This window comes from Fundulus heteroclitus, unplaced genomic scaffold (genome assembly GCF_011125445.2).
Source record: "Fundulus heteroclitus isolate FHET01 unplaced genomic scaffold, MU-UCD_Fhet_4.1 scaffold_70, whole genome shotgun sequence".
Classification (NCBI taxonomy): Eukaryota; Metazoa; Chordata; class Actinopteri; order Cyprinodontiformes; family Fundulidae; genus Fundulus; species Fundulus heteroclitus.
The window spans coordinates 552,155-577,164 of record NW_023397143.1 but is presented as its reverse complement, the minus strand read 5'-3'; the positions used below and the strand labels follow the sequence as shown (position 1 = coordinate 577,164).

Here is a 25,010-nt window from a genome sequence, read left to right as displayed (position 1 = left end):
GTAAGCCCCGCCCACCTAAGCGGATGTTTGCGGCGAGTGGCGTTTCTAATTGGTCCGGATGGACGTCTGTCATAGTTTGTGAGCGTACGCGCCAGCATGCTTGTATGTCGCTTATTCCTCAGAGGCTTCCTCCACCAGTCCCGTTACTGAACCTGGATCAGTTTTCATGTCCCACGTTTTCCTACAACATCTCCCTTATTGAAAAAAAAAAAATCTAAAGCTGAAATGCGAAATCTGATCCAGGATCGGTGTTTACGAAAGGCAGAAATGACAAACATATGAAGAGGAAGTGAGATTCGCCCTCCAGTGGCGCTGTTAAAAAAGTGAAGTTGCATAAAAAAAAAAAAAAAACACGTGTGACTGAAAAAAATCTACGGGAAATATTTACACTAGTGATAAATAATTCTGCACGGTTCGGTCTGAGTTTTTAGTTAAGTTACAGACAAATGATCCATATAATCAAAATTGACTCAAAAAAACGGGAAAAACCCTTGCAAACATCACCACATGGTTCATAAAAGTTGCATCTAACGTAGCCACTTGTTCCAACGAGTTATAATTTATTTACTATAAGCCTTATTTTACATCAAGTGAAAAAAAAACTTACTTTATACATAAGGTTGCCATGAATATGTTAAAAGGTGGACCATTTATTTGAGACAGTTATTTGTGACCCTTGAACATTCTCTCATTTTGTGACCTTACACAAATGTCAGTGTATTATATTGATTTTTTTCTGATACACCAACAAAACGTAAAATAAAGTTTATTGCTTTTCATTTAAAAATAAAAAGCTGAAAAGCCTTCATAAGTCACCTAATTACTAAATTGAACCCACCTGAATCAAAGAATAAATTCTGCTGTACTGGAAAGGTTTCGCAGAAACCTATGGTTATATAAATTAAATAAAAAAAAAAATCCTAGAATATTTCATATCTATGTACAGTACAATATGCATAATAACTATGCATCGACAACTTTATATGGTTGAATTAAAACACTTGAATAACAGTGGTGTTTCATTGTTTGTACCAGACTTTTGTTTTAGGACTGGTAAAATATAGTTATCTACTCTCACTATACACTGGAGAGATGCTGAGAATATCAGCTTTGAGATGGATTCAGGAAGTCTGTCCGTTAATACGCTTATTTTGTTCTGATTCTTCTTCATCATTCTACTCACTGAACCCCAATCATCCAGACAACAGTTCAAACCTTTTATTTCAACGATTGGGATGAATCATTAGGTTTAAATGGATGCCTTCACATTTAGAAATGGGAGGAAATGAGCTGGCAGACAAATAAGTAAAACAAGTTACAAAAAGTAGAGGACCTGATACCATTTAATAAACGAAAAAAGGAAACCCCCAATTGACAGCAAGTTGGGTCCAAGATGGCGGCGCCCTGAGCGGCTTCGGCTGCTACAGCTCTCGATAACCTGCGAGCATTTGTACAAAAATATGATTTCATTTGCAATCTCATTACATTGTCGCAAGCTGTATGCAACAAAATTTTGTTTTGTTTGCACTCTGTGCATAGAAAAGGAGAATAAAGTTTGTCTGAGTCTATGTCTAAGTTCACTCTGAGCTCATGTGACAGACGGGATGGGGTCTGAAGAAGCTCCAGTTAACATGATGTTGCCTCCAACATTGTTCTGCATGATCGGTTTGGTATGGGCAGGCATATCCACAGAGGAAGGGGCAGACCTGTACAGGTTAAACGATAGCAGTCACACTGCCACCAGGTTAGAACAGGGCCCCTGTTGAAGTTGAAGACCCCTGGGGTCTTCAACTTCAGTCCTTGAGGGCCAGTGTCCTTCAACTTTTAGATGTGTACCTGGTCCAACACACCTGAATCAAATGCCCTGAATTATCTCCTCAACATGCAGTCAATGGCTCCATCCGAATACCTCTAATTATAACTCCTGCTTCTTCCTCCTGTTCCTTGACCTTTCATGGGGTCAACAGTAAGAACTCTATCGCGGGTAGGAAAGGAGCTTCAGACTGCTGGGCCGATTTCAGTCAGTCTTTAACTCCGACATCATTATGTGACAGAAACGTACATGGATGACGTGAGTCAAACTACAAAGTGCTTCTCTCTGAGAGGTGAGTTGTGCTTATACATCATGTCACGCAAAGGATTGTGTGATTCCTTATAACTCCTTAGCGCCAGTGAGGGACATCGAGAGCTCCCTATGCCAAAGGAACAATATGATAGGAAGCATACTGATTCCTTTCCCTACGCCCTTCTTCACTGGCTACAATACAAATGTACATACAATACATGTGGACAGCACTTATCATGGCGAATGTGTTAGTTTTCGCCATGATCTTAGTTGCATTCCTTGGCTGTATCCGAAAAGGTCTAATTGGTAAGGACTCTTTAGTCAAAGCAGAAGTGCTTGAGCGTTCGCAATGACAAGCACTGTCCGAATGGTGCAGTCAGTGAAGAAAAGAGTAGAAAAAGGAATCTGTATGTTTCTTATCATAGTCTCTTGTAGCATTGGGAGCTTGTGATGTCCCTCACTGGCAAGGATAACTAGCTGCAGCCGCAGACACTGACCAACCCACTACAGTGGACGTGGGGGCGTGTTTTGCACATCAGTAGGTGTGTTTTGTGGGACAGGGGATATGTTTTGCCATGTCTGTGGCTGCAGCTGGATATACTTGAAAATGTCTGGAGAGAAGAACGTACGCATTTTGTAGTTTTATTTTTTTTTTTGGAAGCCTGGATTTAACTAGCATCATCCATGTGCGTTCCCATTGCGTTATCACTCATGCGTTAAAGGCTGCACAGCAGTCTGCAACACCTTTTGTACCCACAATAGAGTTCTAACTGTTGACCTAATGAAAGGTCAAGTAACAGGAGCTAGGAGCTATAATAAGAACATTTCAGATGCAGCCACGTTCTCCAGAGTCCTGCCAATGATCTGATTATTTGACTCAGACATGTTGAAGCAGAGACACATATAAAAGTTGCAGGGCACTAGACCTCTAGGACTGGAGTTGAAGACCCCTGCAATAGACCCATTGTTAGACTCTTCACTGGTGGAGTCGGTCCTGGGTTCCTCCTGGTGCATGATAATGATCAGCCTCATGTGGCAAGAGCATGCAAGCAGTTCCTGGTGGATGAAGGACCTGATGCTACTGGTTGGCCTCCAAGCTCCACTAATTTAAATCCAATACAAGACTTCATCATATTAAGATCCATCTGACACAACCAGGTTACATCTCAGAGAACACCTCAGTTTGTTTGAGCAGTGTCTATAGCAAGTCAGTATCCCAATCCACACTTTATCCCGACTGGCAACGGTAAGTTGCCAATATCAGAAATCATTAAGGGAAGGAACAACCAGCTTCATGAAAACCAAAGAAGAAGTTTGTCTAAGAAGTTTGAAGCATGATTAGGTTATGGAACAATATCCCAAGCGTTGGACATCTCACAGAGCATATTTCAGCCTCTTCACTTTTGTTGTTGACTTTTAGCCATGTACTCCACAAACCTGGCCTGGAAAGTACTTTACTCAGGGTATAACATAACTAAACTTTTGCCATACATGTAACATGTTATACGTAGATGAAAACTAAACCTAAACATACTCCTGAACAAATCATAATGATGCTTGAGCATCATTATGATATATTCAGCCTTTCTCATTCTCATAACGAATGAGAATGACTGCGAAAGGGGGCACAGGTTCATCTTTCAGCAGCACAATGACCCTAAACAGAGTTTCTAACGTGATAAAATGGCCCAGTCATAGTCTAGAGTATAAGCCAAGAGCAAGATGCTCTCTATCTAAAGTTGAGATATTTTGCAAAGCAGAACAGCTTGACATTTCAGTCTCTAAAAGTGTAAAGCTGGTTGAGACAGATCCCAGAAATCTGCAGATGTTCCTGCAATGAATGATGTTTCTATGAAGTATTTATTCAAGTGAGATGAATATAGAAGAATTCCATACAGTCTTCAGATTTTTGTTTAAAAAATAAGAACTGTATGAAATAGACAAAGCTTTGTGGTTGCATCATGTCAAAATGTGAAGGGTTCAGTGGGTGGGAATGATTTTGCAAGGTGCATTTATTACTTGTGTCATGGCCTAAGTATTTTTGCTGATGAAAACAAATTGTGACCTATCCTCCTTAATAATGGTAATCATAATAGCACTCCTTTTAGGATGAAAGTCATACTGAATACCAATAAGTAACTTATGCAAGTCATTAAGGGGTCAGAATTAAGGAGACCGGGGGAGCGCATTCAACTCTGTCTGACCCTATTGCAAATTTAAAAAATATCCAGATAGCTCCATACCCACATACATTTGCACAATTCAATATGCGTAGTACCAATGATGGAAAATCTTTGTCAGATATAAAAGGGATCCTCACATTTATAATTGAACAAGAAATCAGACCCGGAGTGAAAATAATCATAGAAGAGATGTGCTTAAAGAGTGTATCCAAAATGATGCACAGCCAAACGCCTAAATGGCTTTTAAAAAGAAAAGCGGATTTGTTCTTGTATAATTTGACCTAAAGCAGATACTAAAAGCAATTTACTTGCTATTAACCTAATGTGCGCCAGGGGGCGCCGTTTCACTTCCGCAGTAGATGAGAGCGTCAAATTAGCGAAGGTCAACACGTCACAGAAGCCTTTAAAGTTAAAAATTAAACCGCAGTGCCGCTGACCTGCCAGGAAAAGTCAGCTCATGGGTGACACACATTAATTTGATCCCACTCAAGAACTTCATGTGTCTGTATTTACAGTGCCATGCAAAAGTACTCACCTCTTGGAGGGTTTTTTGTTTTTGCAAGTTCTTGTTACATCTTACATTTTTGTTGCGTTTTTTTTTTTTGTTACCTCAAAGAGATTTTATGTGCTTGACCTGCACAAGCGCATAATTGTGTAGGTCAAGGAAAGCTAACCTACTAGCTTTGCAGATGGAAACAATGTTTGTCCAATATGATTGGATGGAGAGAGTGTGCAGACATTGATTTTCAAATTGTGCCACAGCTTCTAAGTTGGCTTTAGGTCTGGACTTTGACTACGCTATTCCAAGCACAAGGATAAGCATTGTTCCAAACCGGGGGTTTGCATAGTTTTTACAAAAAGAGATTTTAATTAATTAATTAAATCAGCAATCTCTTTTCTGAGCCGGTCGACAAAGTAAAGCAAAAAAAAAATGCCCGCCACTGTTATTTTGTTAGTTAGGTGTAGAAACCACTGATCTAAGCCATTCCATTATACGTCTAGCATTGTTGCTCTGCTGGATGGTGAACCTTAACTACTCAAGGGTTTTGCAGCCTCTGACAGGTTTTGCTTCCAATTGTAGTGCCATCTATCTTGCCATCATCTCTTTTTGTTGCTGATAAAGTGTCCTCATATGATGCTGCCATCAACATGTAAAAGGAAATATCATAAAGATGGACTTTTTTTCTAAATAAGATTAGGCTCCTTCATTATCATCTTTATTTGTCATTGCGACATGCATTCCAATAAAATTTGTCTTCTGCATTTAACCCATCCCGGAGGCTGGCTACCACTTCCATCTCCTTCCCCATTACTTCTGGAGACAATTGGTTTATTTAGGTAATTTTTGTTTTTTTGTAAAACAAAAAATAAAATAAAGTACTTTACTCCCACTTTACAATTCTCCACAACCTTGAGTTGCTTGGTTGTATACCGTTTAATACATTATAAAATGCATTTGAATCTTGCTGTTGTGTCAAAAAATGTGGAAAAGCTTTAAAAGGTATGAAGATTTTGCAAAGCGTTGCACCTTTACAAAATTAGTTTTAGAATCATTTTGTGCAGCATAAAATCTAGTCTTAATAAAGATGCAACATGCATCTTTACCAAGGAATCGCAACTTCAATAACAGACATGTGACTGGGGGGACAAAAAGCTAAACAAATTTAGACCCTGCAGTGTTGCTTGAGATCATGTGTTTGTTACTCATAAAAGCTGCGGTGGACCTCATCATCATGAGTTTGTTAGGTTAGAGTTGAAAAACACAATTTTGATTCTTTGTCCTTGTTTTTATAAAGTTTTCTTTTCTCACTGACCTCTGGTTAAGGTAAACAGGAAAGTTTCCTGAAATCGGTTAATTGCTATGTTTTGGGCAAAGTGGGACCTGAAGAAGACACAAATTATATCTTGTTTATGGACAAAGTTCTGAAAATTGCCATTGTAAAACCATAAAAGTTAAGTTGGAGAGTTCATGTGCCAATTGCCACTCCTGCCATTCAGGTGCTGGGCAACAAACATAATTACGTCCCTCGCTTTTCCCAAGGGAAAATTTTCCATCATCAACAACAATTGGGAGAAATAAACAAATAGCAGAACTCGAACACAAAGCACCCATTTTGCGTTAACTATGAGTTAGCCTTGTGTCTTTTTGTTTTACCTACTGAGCAATGCTGTCACGTAACGTAAGGCATCTCTTTTTACCACATATAAACCAGCAGCAACCAAAGAAAACAACCTTTGTTATCGTGAAGGTTATCATTAAGTCTTCTGTAATGAGCACATCACCAGTTTTGTTTTGACCTGACATTGCTTTGTTTTTCTTTTCATTTTTATAGATGCCGGCTCGTGAATAGCTTATAGAGTTTTATCTGTAGCACAGAACCAGTACGCTTCTTTATTGAAAGGATGCATGTGAAAGAGATGGAACAACAGCATAAATCAGAGGACATGATGTTTCAGTGGCATCACTGCAATAATTACCAAGCCTTTTTTAAATCAGTTTCTCAGGTGATCTGGGCTGGATCTTGACTTTCAAGTCTATGTGACTTTACAGAAAGCCAAGTCTGGGTGTAACCTGTTCAGACTTGAGCCTGGAGGGATTGTCTTATAGATATATATACCGCTTCCTGCCTGACAATTTGTGGAAGACTTTTCAGTTCAGAGAAAAAAAAAAAAACATGTCAATCTTATCTTCACTTCTAAGAATAAGGAAAATGATGGCGTAATCGTTAGACCACTGCCCTTGCGTCCCTTAGAAGGCTGCACACACCCGGTCCAAACCCTACAGGGGGTTCAGCAGAAAAGTACAAGCAAAACTAAAATATATACCATGGTACTAGAAAGGGATACACAAATAACTGGAGAAATCTTAACAAAACGACAAAAATTGTATCTCTTTTCCTAAATTGGAGGCCGAGAAGCTGATTTAACACTAAGGAACCTGCAAGAATTATATCCATCAATTTATAATATATCCATCAAGTGCTCTATATATTATACAAGTGCCCACAATATCCTGTATGTTCATATGTCTGGAGTTAGAACAAGGGTCGCTGGAAAGAATCCTTCATAGAAAACAACCAAACCTAGCTAACATCTCCAGGAGCATTGTGGTGGAACCTGCTCTGGTCAGAGGGGGAAAAAAACAGATGTCTTTGGGCTACAACTCCAAGAGGCATGTTTGGCACAGAAACGGCACTGAACATCATCAAAATAACACAAAACCCACAGTGAAACATGGTGGTGGCAGCACCATGCTCTGGTCCTCGTCACTTTGGTTAAAGTGGATAAAATACGGAGCATTTTAATCCAGTCAGTGCCTGGTCAATCTCCAACAAAACACTTTAGGGTCAGGTCTCTCCAAGAGGACATGTCCAGCTCTCTAGACGAACTGCTCTGGGAATATCCTCCAAACTATTGAGAATGTCCCGGCAGGTGCAGCGAACCTTTTGCCAATGGCACCTATCAATGTGTCATTTTGGTGGAGTTGGACTCCCTGTGCGACCTCTATAGGGCCCAGGTAACGCCTCATGCTACCAGCAGTGACGCTGATACTGGTCAAATGCAAAACTAATGAAAATCAGGTGGGGAAAAAAACATGTCGGTGGCCTCCAGCTGTTAAACCAACTGAGCTGCCTTGTTGCTTATCAATTAGTGCATCTGTTGTCAAGTGCATTAACACCAAAGAGCAGATATTGAAGGTAGATTTTTTTTCTCCATGATACCAGAAGCCGGCCTGAGGCATTAGCGCTTCAGGAATGGCTGCTTAGACCCTAATAGACCAGCAGGAGCCCCCCTGAGAGGAAATCTCAGAAGATAATCAAGAATGGCAATCCTTTGAAATTCACTCCTATTGCTGCTAAATGCATTTTTAGTTTTAAAGTGTGTTTGGAACTCTTAAAGAATGGGTAATTGTGTTTTGCGTAATCATAAAAAGATATATATTTTTAAAGAGACATTAAAAGTGTAAATATATCTTTTTTTTTACCACCAGTTATAATGTTTATGGTTACTATTTCCGTTCCTAAGATATATTTCCTGTAATCTGTAACTGTTTTCAAATAAAATCTAAACAATAATTGACAGTTGTCCATGGATCCAGTTGAGTAAATTAGTTAACTTGTCTCTTCCTTCCCAACTCCATCTTTGATGGAATACTGTCCGCCAAACACCACTGTAGCTGCCAAATAGATAAGTCGGAAAAATAACGCTCTCTCCACAAATCATGGATTTGACCCGAACTCTTGTTCAGGTCAAACAAAACCCATTCTGTGAGGAATCTATTGTTGACCCATTAGTTAAACACAACAGACTGGTTGTGTTTAACAAACGATCAAGCATGAACTATTTTGAAGAGATGTTCTTGGTGCTGAAGGTGGCTGTTTGGTGAATTTAACTTTAAATGGAGACTTTTTCTTCCTGCTGTCGCTAAAGTATGAGGGATTGCTGCAAAGTTAACAACTGACCACTGTTGCTACATCCTTGTTTAGGACGAGGGGTTGTAGCAAAGTCTAAACTTGACTGCGACTAACTACATACTAGTTAGAGTAACTATAAACTATGCATAGAACTAGGATCAAATTGCAATGTATGTAAATAACTTTGAATGTGTCTATAGCGGATTGAATTGGCTATTTGTTTACTTCTATGTATTTCTGTTTATAAATTATTCGATTTTTTTATTTGCCTTAATACATTTGTTATGAATTGTCACTTCATAAACAGCGCATTGGTAGTTAGCTCCACAAGTCAGTACTTTGTAGAACCATCTTTCAATGCAATCTCACCTAAAGGTCTTTTGATCTATTTAACTTTTTATGTTTAACCCTCACATTTCCCCCTATTGTTCCTTGTTTTTAAAAAAAACTTGAATTGGGTAATTTTAGTATTTTTGTATCCTTTTTGATCCATTGTATATATGAAGATTCACTGTATATAACTGAATGCACCTTTCCTACTCCTTCTTGTATGAACCGATGTGGCAAGTGAATTTCTCCATTGTGAGATCAATAAAGCCTATCTTATCTTATCTTTAGATGGAGAGAATCCATAAACATCAATTCCCAGGTCTTGCCACTGATTCCCAGCGTGGTTTAGGTTGAGGCTTTAACTGCACCTTCCTACTACAGTCCTGTGTCCTTTGTAGAAGATGTAGAACTTTTACTTTTAAATTATTGCTCTCATTATTTAACTAAATTACCATATAGTTGTGTTCATAGTACTTTTGTATAGCATTATTTCGAATATTTCCTTTCATAAAATTAAGATGACACTCTTAGATGGAATGAAATGGCCTAAATTAACATTACTTTATGCAACCTGTAAAGTCTGGACACACACACACACACGCACGCGCGCGCAGTCCGCGCACACACACACATGCCTCAGATTCATAGGATTACTGCTTAACTTCTTGGAAGAACAATACACATTCTGACAGCCTGCTATTGTCTTTCTTAAAAAGATACATTCACTTGATGAACCTTTCCTGTAAAAACGTTCCTGTGCATTTCGGTGTATTTAGCGCAAACTTCCCAAGTAATCCGACCCATCCCTGATTGTGTCGCAACAGAATGGACTCTTTCAGCCGGGGGAGGGGAGCGCTACATGAGCCGATCACGTGAAGGAGGAGCTGGAAGAGGCGGGGCCTTCTGAAGGGTGTATCCAATAAAAAAAAGGAACCCCCGTTGTCTCCTGAGTCGCAGAACCGGCACAAGCAAGTTTCATACATGCGGTGGAGAAGCTTCCATTCAAACCGAGACGTTTCTGGAACTTTAAGAGCGTAGCTATTTCTTATTTAGGCGTCGTCTTAAAAACATTTTTGACTCGATAATTTCTCTTTTTTTAAGCTAAAGACAGCTTTTGAAGGGATATTTTTTATAATAGTTTATTTTTTCATTATCCCGCGCGCGCTATCCCAGGCAGCCGTTTGTGCGCGCGCGCGCTAATTAGCTTACCGGCTACAAGGAAGTCTTTTCTTCAGGTTAGCCTGCTGTAACGTGTGGTAAGTTTACTACTTTTACGTCTTTATAGTCACTTAGGGGCTTTTTATTGTGGTTTATTGGCATGACATTTTATTTAAGGCTTGGATAACAACTGTCGCCTCTAGCTAATGGCTGCTCAGGCAATGTTTTTATAGCAAACAAGTGAGCTATTAATAGAGTAAAATGAGTCATTTATCACTAACACTGTTTAGTTAGCTTTAACTATGTTACAACTGTTTAAAAAAATAAAGACACGGGGTGTATGCCTTGAAAAAAAATTACCATATTAAATGATCGTTTTAGAAAAAAAAGCGACTTCTCGGAGATCAGCATTAGAAATGTAAATGATTACATATTTGAGACGTTCTTAGCTGAATATTAAATTGGGTCAAGACGCAGAAGACCCAAATAGACGAAGGCGGTACCGCATCTGCAACTGGAATGGACCATTACCGATTCACATCCGGTTTTTTTTTATTCCCTTCTTCGAAACCGTCCAACACAAGTTAAAAAAAAAAAACGACCCTGTATGCTGCCCCCACAGCAGTATGGCGGTCACAAAGACAACTTGAAGCCCACACCGCGTTTCGTTGTTGTCCACGGACGATCAGAGCCGCGCAAACGTGTTCCTGGCTCGGCGTGAATGAGTGACGACACGTGCACACGTAGTACAGTCGTGTCTCCATTTCAGATAACGACGCGCTGTTCATCACTACACCCTTTTTTTTTTAATATATATGCTATTTCCCCCTTACTGATCGGGGGATGGTAAACAATAGGCTCGACGATGCGCTCGGAAAGGTCGTTATTGATGAGCGAATATCCGCGACTCTTCGTGCGCCATTTCCTAAATATGGCTTCCCTTTTAGCTTTCTGGAAAGCACGCAGCTGACGATCATCCGGCGTCAGCTGCCGGGGGTTTCATGTGGTCGTATTCCACGTAAATAAAAAAATAAAAAAATCTCTTGTCGATGTGATTTTTGATATTTACTTTGTATTGATGACTGACTGTACGTGAAGTTTTAAAGGACTTGGCCATTTAGACATTTTCTTTTTTTTCTCTTCTCTCTTTCAGAATGATCTCCTGCCTACTTGTAGTCACAGTTGCACAATGGCCGGTTGCACCATCTGCTTGATTTGCAAGCACCAACACAACAGCAAAAGATCTAGTATACTTACTGGATAGCAATAACTCTCTCTTTTTATTCATACCTCTAGTTTACTTTAATTGATTTCTGGTCACCCGCCCAGAGTTTTACAAGTTTGCACTGCTGAATCTCAGTTATCCTGATAACACAGATTGGCTTATAGAAAAGCTATTTATTTATTTAATACCTCTAGAATTTATTTGCTACGTTTTTTTTAAAAGTAGCATTATTGAAATAGATTAGTTTCCCTTAAGATTGTGAAGGAATTCCAATATAATATACAATCATGGTTTCACCGACTACAGCTGCGGTCATACTGGCTGCTACAGCAGCAGCAGTGACAGACACCGCTCTGACAGACTACATGTGGCTGCTGATCCTCGGCTTCGTCATTGCCTTCGTCTTGGCCTTTTCCGTGGGTGCGAATGACGTTGCGAACTCATTCGGCACGGCTGTCGGCTCTGGGGTTGTGACCCTGAAACAGGCGTGCATCCTGGCCACGGTGTTTGAGACTCTGGGCTCTGTGCTGCTTGGGGCGAAAGTGAGCGAGACCATCCGCAAGGGTATCATCGACGTGGGCATGTACAACGGCTCCGAGCACGTGCTGATGGCCGGATCCGTCAGTGCCATGGTCGGTAAGTTGTACATATTGATTGACGTTCACAGAATTGGGCGTGCAGAGCGCATAGAAGTTGCTGAAATTAGAAAAGTGGAAGGTGGAAGTGTAAAAATTTGTTTAGTTGGTGTAAAAAGTTTTGTCTTTGACTTATTTTCCTTAGGTTCTGCTGTATGGCAGCTGGCTGCCTCTTTCCTTAAGCTCCCCATATCTGGAACTCACTGCATTGTCGGCGCTACTATTGGCTTCTCGTTGGTTGCCAAAGGTCAGCAAGGAGTCAAGTGGTTTGAGCTCCTTCGTATAGGTAAGGCAGACATTTTCCTTGGGACATGTTCTCGATTCTACTGTATGCACAAGATACCTGGAGTACATAGAGCTGTGAACTGTAGACAGGAAGAGGATAAATTAAATTGTGTAAATTAAAAGGACAGGGAAAATGCTGTAGATGGCATGTGGCGATTTATCTTATATAATGGCTGTTTTCTGATTATTAAATGGATTATTGTAGTTTATACCAGTTTTCTCCAGACCGAGTACTTTAGTTTAGATACTTGCCGATTCCAAATACTGAGTACTTAATAAATTCTTACTTATAGATCACAAATAAGTGACGACTGACCATCAAGGGCGATGAATTCGGTTAGAGCTTCAGTCATCTTCTCTTTTTCTTTTAAAGGGTCATCAAACAACCTCTTGGTGTATAGCGCCACTACGTGGTATCTAGCCTTTGAGTTGCAGCGTAGCCCAGCCAAGGAGGAAAATTGGTATCGGTTCAGAACATCGGGTTGCTATTATATGTTCGGATACTTGCTGCCGGTATCCGGACACCACTAGATGATTGAATGCTTATGTGGTTACAATAAAAAAAAAAAAGTCTGCTGCCTCACCAGATGTATTTATTGAGGTTATGCTGGAATATGTTGGGTAAAGTAAAAAGTACTGCATGTTGGCGTTATGTTTGACTTGCGTAACATCAGGAAGTTTCCAAGATAAGATAGTCTTTATTGATCTCACATTGGAGAAATTCACTTGTCACATCAGCTCAATAGTCAGGAGAAGGTGCCAAAAGTAGGAAAGGGTGCATCAGTTATATACAGTGTATCTTCCTATATACCGTGGATCAAAGAGGAAAAAAAAATAAGAATAAAAATACAAAAGAAATCGGAGTAGGCAGATGTCTTGTGTACTTCCCAATTATATACAAGGGTGTTTTTTGAAACTTAATTTTTTTTATGTTTAAACTTTGTATTTGTCTGGTTTTCAGTTGCTTCCTGGTTCCTGAGTCCCCTTCTGTCGGGAATAATGTCGGGCATTGTCTTCTACTTTGTGCGCATGTTCATCTTGCAAAAGGTAAGAAAGTTGTAATAAGTCTGTTTTTGTCTATGGCGAATCGGGAACTCGTCTCGTTATGTTCCCACTTGGGACGCGTTCTGTTTATGACGCATCTGTAAAGTGGCAGTGAAATCTGAACCGCCAGGAGAACCTGATTTTTCTGAACGACTGTTTCTGTACCACAGAAAGACCCGGTGCCTAATGGTCTGAAGGCCCTGCCCGTCTTCTACGCCATGACTATGGGAATCAACCTGTTCTCCATCATGTTTACTGGCGCTCCGGGTGAGTATCATTGTCCGCGTGTGTTTTTTTTTTTTTTTTTTTTTTTTTTTCCCTTTCCCTTCTACGCGACTGCCAGCAGCCGCAGCCTAAAATAAACAGCTCCCTCAGACAAGCCGGATGCCCACACGTATATTCCAGACAGAACCAGACTGTTTACCACTTTCACAGAAGGCGTGTTTATTTTAACATGTTTTTGAGGCCCTCTTGTTTGTGGTTCTGTATGGGTCATAGCTGGAATGAAGTTTAAGAGTGGAGCACAACTGGGGAATGGAAACTATAATAAACTCTGGGCATCACTGTTCTTCAGGCTTCAGAGAAGTAAACCTGATGAAATGGTTACTTTTTTTATTCATTTTTTTGCACCAAGTTGTTACTTATGGTAATGCTCTTGATATTTGTTAGTTGTCTTGACCTTCTGAAAACACTTTATTAAACGAGATGCCTTTGCTCCTTTTTGTTTTCTTCTCTCTGCAGGGCCCAAAAAGTTCAAGATGTTAGCTGGCCTGGGCCCTTTAAGTGGCGGCTACAGGCCAGAGTTTGGCTACATTTGGCGCGCAGATGTGCATGCACATCGGCGCATTCAGAGGAGATCACTTTCCCGTCCGATTATAGATAACCCGGCGTAGTCAGATTCCGTAAAGTTGTCTGAGCCCCTTTGCATCGGAGCACGCTATACGTGAGGACCAGTAAATGGGTACCTCGCATGAAAAAGGTGCGACTTCACTTGGAGATCTTAACAACCCACCTTGTGTTAATCACATTAGGTGAGGATTACTAGCCGTGGTTATATCCACACACACACTATTGTAGAGAACAGTCGCAACATGAGATCTTCAGAATAAGCATGCATTACAGCTAAATGGATAGTTTAAACCTTTTTTTTTTTTTTTAATTCCTGCCATCCACATAATCTGCTCCATAGAATCCGTTGTACTCTGCTCGCTTCACTTTTGCTGATCCCGTGTGCCTCACTGCAGCAGCCGCATCAGTATCTGCAATGAGCAGAGTACAGCGTGTCCTGCAACAAGACTCGGCTCTCCGGACCAACATGTTAGCACAGTGGGGTGAATGGAAACCGGGCTGTGTGCAGAGTAGTCCTGCGCTCGCTTTATACACAGCCAAGTGAGGGGAGAGCTCATGTTGGCTAATGGAGGAGAAGAAAAGTGCCAGGAGCGCTAAAGTTTGGCTGATTAGTTTTCACAGATCACATTACTTTGGTACTATGAATGCATCCTTGCAAAGTAAATGCCCATTTAAACATCAGAATTGATAGTAAAGTCTTAGTTCTGTTTCAGATATCAGATACTTAGATTTTTTTTTTTTTTTTGGTCCAAACAAACTTGCAATTATTAGCTCCATAGATGCTAAACCATCTGTAGTCTTGCTGCCCATGCATGATAGGAGAGTCTCACAATATTGAGATAAAATTCCAAGCTAATCTGGGATTTACACAAAACACTCACGACAAAAAATGTCATAACTGCGTCCAGTAAATTCAAATGATGGGTGGAGGTCATCAAATACTTTTAATTCCTCCCTGTAATAGAGGATAAATGAGATGTACCGCTAGTCAGCTGGACACTCAAAAGATGGTAGCGGGGGCAGCACGGTGTTTTTGTGACAAAGTTTTCAACCCCCTGGGGGTGTGTGGGGCTATTCTGCATGTTTTAGCTCCCTGCTGCCACACGAGACTTGGATGACAGTGACTAACAGACCTCTAGAAGATCTTGTGACATGCTGAGGAAGTGAAGCAACCACTTGAATCGTGTGTTGGGAGCAGAGGCACCTCCAACACACGAAGGACCGTGAGCCCTGGGGAACTGACTGATACTTCTCTGGCTTTTCATTAAAAACACTTTAAAACCTTTTGGGGGGGAAATGGTGAGAAACTCTTGATTCAACTATTGTTGAATCCACGACTTCCTGAAAGTTGACACTGCACACCGTGGGACCATGATGCTCTGACTCCAGCACTAGAACAGACGTAGTTGCCCGTCAGAATAAGAAAAACAAACTTTTTACTGGCACGTGAGTCATAAAGTGGCTGCTTTAGCGGTCGTCCGTTATTGAAGGGGGTGTTAACTTGTACACACGGTAACCGGGGGGGAAGAACAGACCGCGTCTTTGTGCTATTTAGGCCACAGGATCCTGAGGTTTCAGGGAGGGGTCTGCTTGTCGAGACGTGGTTAATTTCTTGTCCTACAAAGTCCCATATATGTTACGGCTTTGAAACGAGCTCATCCCCTTTTTATGTGGAGGTGGTAATCAGCATAGTAGACACGTTCTCTCTCTCCCCCCTTCGTTTTGTTTTCCCCTCCACATTAATTGTACCGGGCTCCTCTCCTTGGATGAAAGCGGACACACCTCCCAGTAGCGCGGCTGAACCGTCTTGTCGTCTTCTTCCCCGTCCCGAGGGGAGCGAGCTTCCATTGCGCAACTAGGCAAACAGCTCGGTGCGCCGCAGTCTTGTGCTGCAGCGGGACTCTGAGGGGGGGGAGCGCTGTGACTGGACTCTGTCCTCAAAGGGACACTTATCACGTATCCTTGACCCTCATTTCCTCTTGTTTATCTAAGACTTCCAAAACAAAGTCTTACAAGTGCACATCCAAGGTCACCCCGTCAGCCGTCGTTATGTTTTTTAATTAATTTATTTTTTTACCTCTTGCTCAAAAGGAATCACTGCTGACTCTTACTTAAGACAAAGATGGCAGCCTCCACTGGGAAATTCAAATAAGATGCTTGAGCTGTGCTGCACCAGCTCTGCTGCAGTCTTGGCACGAGGTTTCCCTTACAAGGGTGAAAAGCTGCTGTTTACGATTTCCCGCGCCTCCCTTTTTCTACTTTTCTTTCCTTTTTAAGGAACTCATTGTCCGTGTACATTTGTTGGCCGGGCCCTTAGGTGGGGGGTCATGTTGACATTTGTGCTCTTTCACCTGTTAGGTGTTATGCAAGTGTTCAAATACAGAGGAGGGAGGGAGCAGAAAAGACCATAAAATGTTTTCCCCTTTGAATCTGTTTGTCTATTATTTTGCTTAGTCAAGTGGTCAGTTTTATTCTTTTTTTTTAGTAAAGGTAGCCTCTGCTGCCTTGTCTTATAAAATGTTCTTTCTCTATTTGCCTTTTTTTTTGTGTTTCTTTGTGTGGACCCTGGTGATATATCAGTGCTGGGATTAGACAAAATCCCCTGGTGGGGCATCCTGCTCATCTCTTTGGCCTGTGCTCTGCTGACTGCCATTGGGGTGTGGTTTATTGTCTGCCCTCGCCTCAAGAAGAAGATTGAACGTAAGTCCTGGTTATGTTGTTATATATATGTGTGTGTGTGTGTGTGTGGTCAGGCGCCTTAGCTTACAAATCCGTCTCCAGGTTCCTTTTTAACTTCTAAGGTGTTTTTTGAGGCCAGTGCACAATTGGGTGATGCACGTTTTTCATTTTAGCTCCCAACCTGATCACAATGGGAGCTTATATAATCCAAATGGAGCTCAGGGATATATTTTAACAGTGGATTCGCTCAGATAAAAGTCACCTGACAGTATTGTCACCCATTTATGTGACTTAATCCTGGATTAAAGCTTCCCACGCCCTTCAATGAATCAACAGTTCTGCTATTAGGGCAGCACATTTTGTTGACCTCTAAGTGTTTAAACAGTACTCCTTATGCCTCTTTAAACTGGTTTGTTCGTACCTTTTTATTGTAGCATGACTTTGAAAGGTGTGACACTACAGAGCTCACAAAAAGGTTTAAAGTAGTTATTTAAAACATGCAGGTGTAATGGAAACATTGGGTTTATCTGGGCACGCGTTCTTTCTGGATGAGCTCCCGTCCACCTTACAGGTCAGTTAATTGGGTCAAAGTGATCCTCTAATTGGTCTTTAGCTCGTCCACTAAAATAAGCCCAGGTTGACTTGAGGCCTGAAAATGTGGGAGGTGACCTTTAAGAACGGCGTAACGCCGCTTCCTGTAAGGCGTGTCTGGCAGAAAAACATTAAGCAGAACTTGTTTCTCAGAAGTATGACATGCTCACTGAGCCTCAGGTCATGTTTACTGTTCTCTGGTTAGGTAACCTCTTGGCGGTAATGTAAATATGCTCCTTTTTTAAGCCATTTATCTGATCCACGGAGGCTCACTTTCAAACAAGGGGTAACGTTACATTTACAGGACAATAGTCCTTTGACTCTGTAATTGCACGACGTCGCACAGATTAGGCGGGATGAAGCCACCGGCTCTGTTTGGAGACCTCCGGTGGATGGTGTACATGTACCAGCTCACCTCTATTTCCTCCTCTGCCAGGAGATATCAAGTCTTCCAGCCCCTCTGAGAGCCCCCTGATGGACAAGAAGGAGCTCAAAGAGGCCCAGTGTCCTATCCTGAAGCAGGCGGCCAAGGAGACGTCCACACCCGCTGCACCAGCTGTCAGTCAGAACGCTCCTGAGCCCCAGGCTGCCCCCGAGGAGCGGAGGGTGGCGTTTGACATCGGAGAGCCTGACGAGGGGGAAAGTAAGGAGCGCAGGGTCGCTTTTAACATCGGCGACTGTGACGACCCAGACGACTGCAACACAAATGGTAGGTGCAACAAAGCAGCGGTTTGGAGCCGGACCGGCTAGAAATGTGTTGCATGCTTTCAGTTTGGCCTGATGAGTCAGATTCCTCTTGAAGACTGAAGTGAAAATGCAATAATGCTCGCTGTATACTAGATTTTGCTGTTTCTAACAAAACAAAAATGATTAAGGAGTTGGGTTTTATTGTCTTTAGCGTGAGTAGTAGGTGCTGCTTGCGTTACCAAAGCATCAGTCTCTGCCTGTATAGTCTCAGCAGATCTGCTTCACTTCTGAGATTTGCGGAAGACTGAGAAACATCTGCACTGCAAAAAGGGAACAAAAAGTGAGTAAAAGTTTCTTGAAATTAGTGTATTTTTCCTTGATTTGGGCAGGTAAATAAGAATATTTGCCAATGGAATGAGTATTTTGATGCCTAAAATAAGATAATTAGATAAACTGCACTTGAAATAAGATGATGGAGATCAATTGTTCCTATTTTAAGTGCAAAAATCTTATTCCATTGGCAAATGGTCTTATTTACCTGCTCAAATCAAGGAAAAAATACATTTATTTCAAGAAAATTTTACTTCTTAGTTCCCTTTTTGCAGTCTGGATTCAGAGGTGGAGACGATGGGAACTGCGACAGAGAGACTTTGCTGTACTCCTTTCAGCTTTATCTGCTGATGTCTTGATTGCTTTACTGCCCCTAAATTCATGTCACTGATGCAGAAAATGTCTATTTGAGTCTTCCCTCCTTTTATCAACTATAAGAGTTGTTAGTGTGACCTGGTAGCGCTTCTGTGTTGCTTTGTTTTATTGAAAAACAGTCCGGTGTTTAAATGCTGGATAATTCAGTTTAGAGTACTGTATTTTTTTTATTTTTAAGGGGGTTGGCTCTCTAGTCTATCATTTAAAAAGTGTTATGTCTTTTTTTAAAAATGTTTTGAGTGTAATATATGTACAGGGTTCCTGCGGATCCTTAAAGTCTTAAAAGGCATTGAATACTGTAATATAAAACTAAGGCCTTAAATGGCATTAAAATGTCTTAAATCAATCTTTCTTAGGTCTTAAAATTGTTACCAGGTCATAAATAGGATTTTATTTTTGTAATCCTTACCAAACGGTAAAATAATTGACACAATTTTTTATTTTTTATTTTATTTTTTTATTTACTGAACGGCTTATTGGTTCCGTCCCGATAGCGGAACCAATAAAAACTGTTGCAGCTGGACTATAGCTGTTAAAGAGTTGGCACTGATTTATAGTTTATTTTAGTAGGGAACAAAACAAAGTTTTTGAATTCAGTTCAGTAATTGTTAAAAATATATCTGTAATTTGTGTGTTTTTTAGCTTTCTTCCTATATGGAATGTTTTTCAAAATCTTTAACATGTCTACTGAGCCAGAAAGTAATGGTTTATGTTAAAATACACATTTGGGTGAAGTTGTCGCAACCAGGTTTATCTTGTTTGTTGTGAAGTTGGTCTTAACTTTTTATTTCAAGTGGCATTAAAAAGTATGAAAAAGTCTTGAATTTAACTTGCCTTATGCTGTAGGAACCCTGTATGTAGCACTTTAAGTAATAAAAGTAATTTTTTTTCTATGTCTGCAGCCCTAAAAACACACGAGGAGAACGACCAAGTCAAGCTCAACAACCAGCAGAGCAACGGCTCCGCAAACGGTCCCAGTCAGGCCCACCTGAACAACCAGGCCCAGTTCAACAACAGGCCGGCGCAGCTCCCCAGTAACGGCTACAGCCAGTACCACACGGTCCACAAGGACTCCGGCCTCTACAAAGACCTGCTGCACAAGCTGCACCTGGCCAAGGTGGGCGACTGCATGGGAGAGCTGGGCGACCGGCCCATCCGCCGCAACAACAGCTACACCTCCTACACGATGGCCATCATCGGCTTGCACGGCGACTTCAGGCACAGAGAGGCGGCTGCCGGTGACGACGGCGACAAGGCGCCGGGCTCCGGCAGTCAGGAGAAGAAGCGCGTGCGCATGGACAGCTACACCAGCTACTGCAACGCCGTAGCCGAGAACACGACCCCCGAGGGTCTGAGCGAAGGCGACGTGACGCTAGAAATCAGAAACGAGGACGCGGACAGCAGCCAGAGCTCGCTGGATGACCGGCATGATGAGGACAAGCCTGAAGTCTCCACCCTGTTCCAGTTCCTCCAGATCCTCACAGCTTGCTTTGGATCTTTCGCTCACGGTGGAAACGACGTGAGGTAAGGAGGCCGTGTTGTCGTCAGACTGACCCAATGTTTGTCGGGTTGCCAGTGACATTTTAACTCTTTGGTCCAGCGTGTGAATGACCTCCCTCTTCTCTTTGTAGCAATGCCATCGGCCCTTTGGTGGCTCTGTGGCTGGTTTACACAACGGGCAGCGTGACCTCCAACGCACCTACACCCATTTGGCTTCTGCTGTACGGCGGCGTGGGCATCTGCATTGGATTATGGGTGTGGGGTCGCAGGGTGATCCAGACCATGGGCAAAGACCTGACTCCCATCACCCCTTCAAGGTACAAGACGCAGACACCACCACCGCTCCTAAAAGAGCTTAAAACAACATCCACTCTGGTTATTACTGCTGCATGACTAATTTAGTGCCCCCACTCAGACGCATCTGTGTGCAAAGACGTGATTGTTTGTCTTTCCTCCCTGCAGCGGCTTTAGCATCGAGCTGGCCTCAGCCCTGACTGTCGTGGTTGCTTCTAACATCGGTCTGCCTGTCTCCACCACCCACTGCAAGGTAGGCCAGTCAAATCCGGTGGTCTGTGAGTTTGACTGAAACACAGCAAAGGCCGTTCAACAGGTTCCAGTCCAAATTAAACTACCAGGTCCATACATGAAAACTGAATGTATTTTAAAAATATTATATATATAGATATATATATATATATATATATATATATATATATATATATATATATATATATATATATATATATATATATATATATATATATATATATATATATATATATATATATATATATATATATATATATATATATATATATATATGAAAAAGATGCTCTGGTCAAATTTAGCCTCAGACAAAACTACTGTTCTATCAAATTGGCTTCTTTGGTACACTAGTTACATTAAGTAGTGAAAACTTGTTGCAGAGTGGCACAAAAGCAGCATTTAGTCTTTTCAAATGCTGATATTTGCTATCCATATATTTTAAAATGTATCTCTTTTTGAGGGGACACACAGAAAATGAACATGCCAACTATACTCAGCATTTTTGGGGTTTAGACATAATTTATTATATCACTTAAGATTTGAATAAATTGTTGCAATAAGTTAAAAAAATAATCCCAGTAACTGACGATTGCTCATCCCTGCCCTGTGTGCGTCATCATACTGTGAAGGGATGGGGAAACTAGTTGTAGGCGTTGATGGGTGGCACTAGTTACAGGGCAAAATAGGAAAAAACAATATGTTGGCGACAACTGGGGACTTCCTGCCGGGACAAGCCCAAACCTGCAACCTGTGCTGCAGGGGAGTGATTTAGATCAGGAGTGGCGCAGCTCTTTTTCCTGTCCTGTGCGGCTCGCAGCAACTTCACTCATCTGTTGGGGGTTCTCCATTTTAGCTCTGGGTTATTAAAATAAAAATAAAAAAATTCCAGTGTCTGACCTCTTTATCCAGCGTTCAGCCATCTTTTTTTTAGATGCAGTTGCGTCCACTAGGGGGAGTAGTTAAACCAGGAAGTTATATCACCTCATTACACGTCATAGTCACTTGTTGGTGCAGCAACCCTGCCCACTCTCCTCCTAAGAAGAAGGAAAAACACTTACAGCCTCATCCCCCCTCTTCTACTCAGATCTACACATCAGTTTTAAAACAAATTCTGCTGGTTTGTAACTGATTGTTATTCTTTCAATACTTGTGGTATTAAAAGGCTCATAAGGATGTAGGATATCCTTGAAGAAACTGCTCCTGTAAAAGGTTTTTATTTACACGTAATCGGTTAATAAGAAATTAATTTCAGTTTATTTATATAGCACCAATTTACAGCACGTCTCCTTAAGGTACTTTACAAACTCGTTACAATATCTGATATAAACTAACTATATGTTATAAGGCACTTGAGTTATTAGAAATGTATGAATGTGGTGTAGTGTGGCTCTGGTTGACCAACCCTGGTTTGGATCAGTCATGTGTTAGAAGGGCCTAGTCAAAGTTAGGGCTGGATATCACCTAGGATGAGCCGATACGATTCACGATATAGCTCAGCTTGATTTTAAGTCCAATATTGATATTTGTTACTTTGAAATTAACGTCATTCAATCAACAAAACCAGTCAAATGTTATATTTATGTTAAATTTATTGAACACTGATATATTAACAGGAAAGTAAAGTCCATTTGGTTCAATGCATTTAATGTATCACAGAAACCAAAAATGTGCCCAAACGTCTGATTTTTAGGGACGAAAGCGCTTCTAAAATCCTGTCGGCCATTCTGTAAATTCGTCTAACTTGCACTTCCTCGCTGTGAACAGTAATTGGGTGATGTAATAGCGCCCCCTAGGGGTTGGGAGGTGCATCAATATTGAAAGCCACAATATCAATACAAAATAGTTTTTGAAAAACATCGATATTAATATTTGGATTTTTTTTTTTTTTTTTTTTTTTTTTTTTTTTTATGCACAGCCCTAGTCGAAGTCCTGACCTAAATCTAATTAGAAGTAATTTTAATTTGTTTTCACAAATGACTCTATTCAATCTGACCCTCAGCTACTTTTTACTTATATTTTGCAGCTGTATTTGCATTAAAAGGTTGCACATTACTCTTTCAGTCATTTATTTTTTTTAAAAACACATTTGTTTGATGCATCGAATACATGGACTGGACCATGAACTGGTAGTTTTATAACAATGTGAAAAGGCTGGTGGTAGGAACACGTGTGCAAGGCACAGATCTCCAGAAGGATTAACGGTGGACTGCTTTGTTTCCAGGTGGGCTCCGTGGTGGCGGTGGGATGGCTGCGTTCAAAGAAGGCGGTGGACTGGCGTCTGTTCAGAAACATCTTTATGGCGTGGTTTGTGACCGTGCCCATATCTGGCCTGATCAGTGCCGCCATCATGGCCATCTTTATCTATGGCATCCTTCTGCTATAGAGATATCGCTTACCTCAAGCCAGCGGCATTGAAAGGAGAAAGCTTGAAAAGGACTCATGTGCCTGTGGTTCATATTCAACTTAGCTTTTGCTATTTGTTCCTGTTGGGGAAACATTGTTCATATCTCATTCTGTAAATTGTTCAAGCATCATCTGATCCTTTTTTTTAATTTTTACTGTTTTTACTTTTTCATTGATGTAAATACAACCATCTTTTGTTTTTGTTTTTTTGGACAGTATTGGAAATGCAGTAATCAGCCTATCACATGTAACTTAAAACCCAAAACGTGCTGAAAGTAACGTAGAAGCAAAAGCTGTACTTTAGGTTAAAAACGAGATGCATTGCTGTAGGTCTCTTCTCCACTCAGAGTATTTAACACTTTTAACACTTTTTTTTTTTAAATATACACATATATTTTGTATCAGACTTTTGCCCTTAGCCTGGACATAATTTTTTTTCTTTAAGAGAAAAAAAATACAAAGTCAGCTGAAGTTGGTTAAAGTCGTTCATCCAGACTCTACTGCAACTGTTTACAGTGTAATTATACACTGGACGGCCTCTTCAAAGTTAATGCCAAGTGCAGAAACGACCCAAACTTGTTCATCTCAGTTTCAGATGTAACTGAATGTCCACCAGCGCTAATAATGTATTCCCAAACAAGACCTTAAGTCTCCTGTTGAAACTTGACTGCATCATCCTTGATGGTTAATGCTTTAGGCCTGCTTTAGCCTTGTATTTCCTAGCTCACCTTGTAAATGCTACTTTCAGTATGTTTTTTTTTTTTTTTTTTTTTCTGTGATTTTTGCACCTTCTGAGACAGGTTATTTAACTATAAACAAGTGTTTTAAACGAGGCAGATACCTTTAAAACTGGAAGTGAACTGATGTGATAGGTGAACGGGGGCAACGTTGCATGTGGTCACATGACTGCAGTACTAAATGCATTTCTGACCTATAGATGCTGTAGTTGCCTTATTTTATTTTATTTTTTTTTTAGGTACCAAAGATTATTTTTAATTTTTAAATGCACATCCTCTGCTCCACTGTTTGTGGATGGAAAAACAGAAATAAAAACCGTAAAATGACTCTCTTGTGACTAAAGCTTGTCTGTTTTTGGCCTGTGACAGAAAACAAAGGACAAATGGGTGTTCAGACAGGTGGGATTGTTAGTTGTCCCTTTTTTATTGGTGGAAAGCTGGGCGCAACCTCAGGCGTGGCGATGACTCGGCACCGGGACCCACATGTTGCAGGGATTTTCTTTGCTCATGCGTCTGTGAGGCAGAGACAGACGGACAGAATTCCTTTACGCCAGCTTCACAAACATCACAGTGCAGTGGTTTTCCATGGCTTCGGGTTAATGACTCACACCTCTCCTAGCATTTTTTTATGTCTCGTGACTCCCGAGGGGCGAGATGAGTTATGACTGCAGCAATGTTTCTCACCGAAGCGGCGGGTTTAGGTCTGCAATGTTCCCTACCAGTGGGTTTGCAGCAAAATATTTCCAACCAGTGACTCATTATTACCAAAAGTAAACCCTAAATGAATTTATTCTCAACTTTACTCAGCTGGGGACAGCGCTTACTTTGTTCCTAAAATAGCCAGAGGCAGATAAAACTATAAATCAAGCACAGTAAGTACCTGGGGACAGATGTCTCTGAGTGTCCTGGATTCTTGTCCCAGATTTACTCGCACACTACAAACCAAGTCAAAATAAACATTTTTGAGGTCAAA

General features: G+C 41.0%; 1 protein-coding gene across 1 annotated transcript; it reads left to right on the top strand.

Moving 5' to 3' along the window:
• Positions 1 to 9,930: 9,930 nt before the first annotated feature.
• slc20a1b (solute carrier family 20 member 1b) lies at positions 9,931 to 24,364 on the top strand. Its single transcript, XM_012876400.3, has 11 exons — positions 9,931 to 10,249; positions 11,305 to 12,012; positions 12,157 to 12,297; positions 13,258 to 13,343; positions 13,511 to 13,607; positions 16,770 to 16,889; positions 17,896 to 18,168; positions 19,754 to 20,375; positions 20,483 to 20,668; positions 20,814 to 20,898; positions 23,119 to 24,364. The coding sequence occupies exons 2-11, from the start codon at positions 11,664 to 11,666 to the stop codon at positions 23,278 to 23,280; spliced, it is 2,121 nt and encodes a 706-aa protein (XP_012731854.2). The 5' UTR covers positions 9,931 to 10,249; positions 11,305 to 11,663; the 3' UTR covers positions 23,281 to 24,364.
• The last annotated feature ends 646 nt before the right edge of the window (positions 24,365 to 25,010 follow it).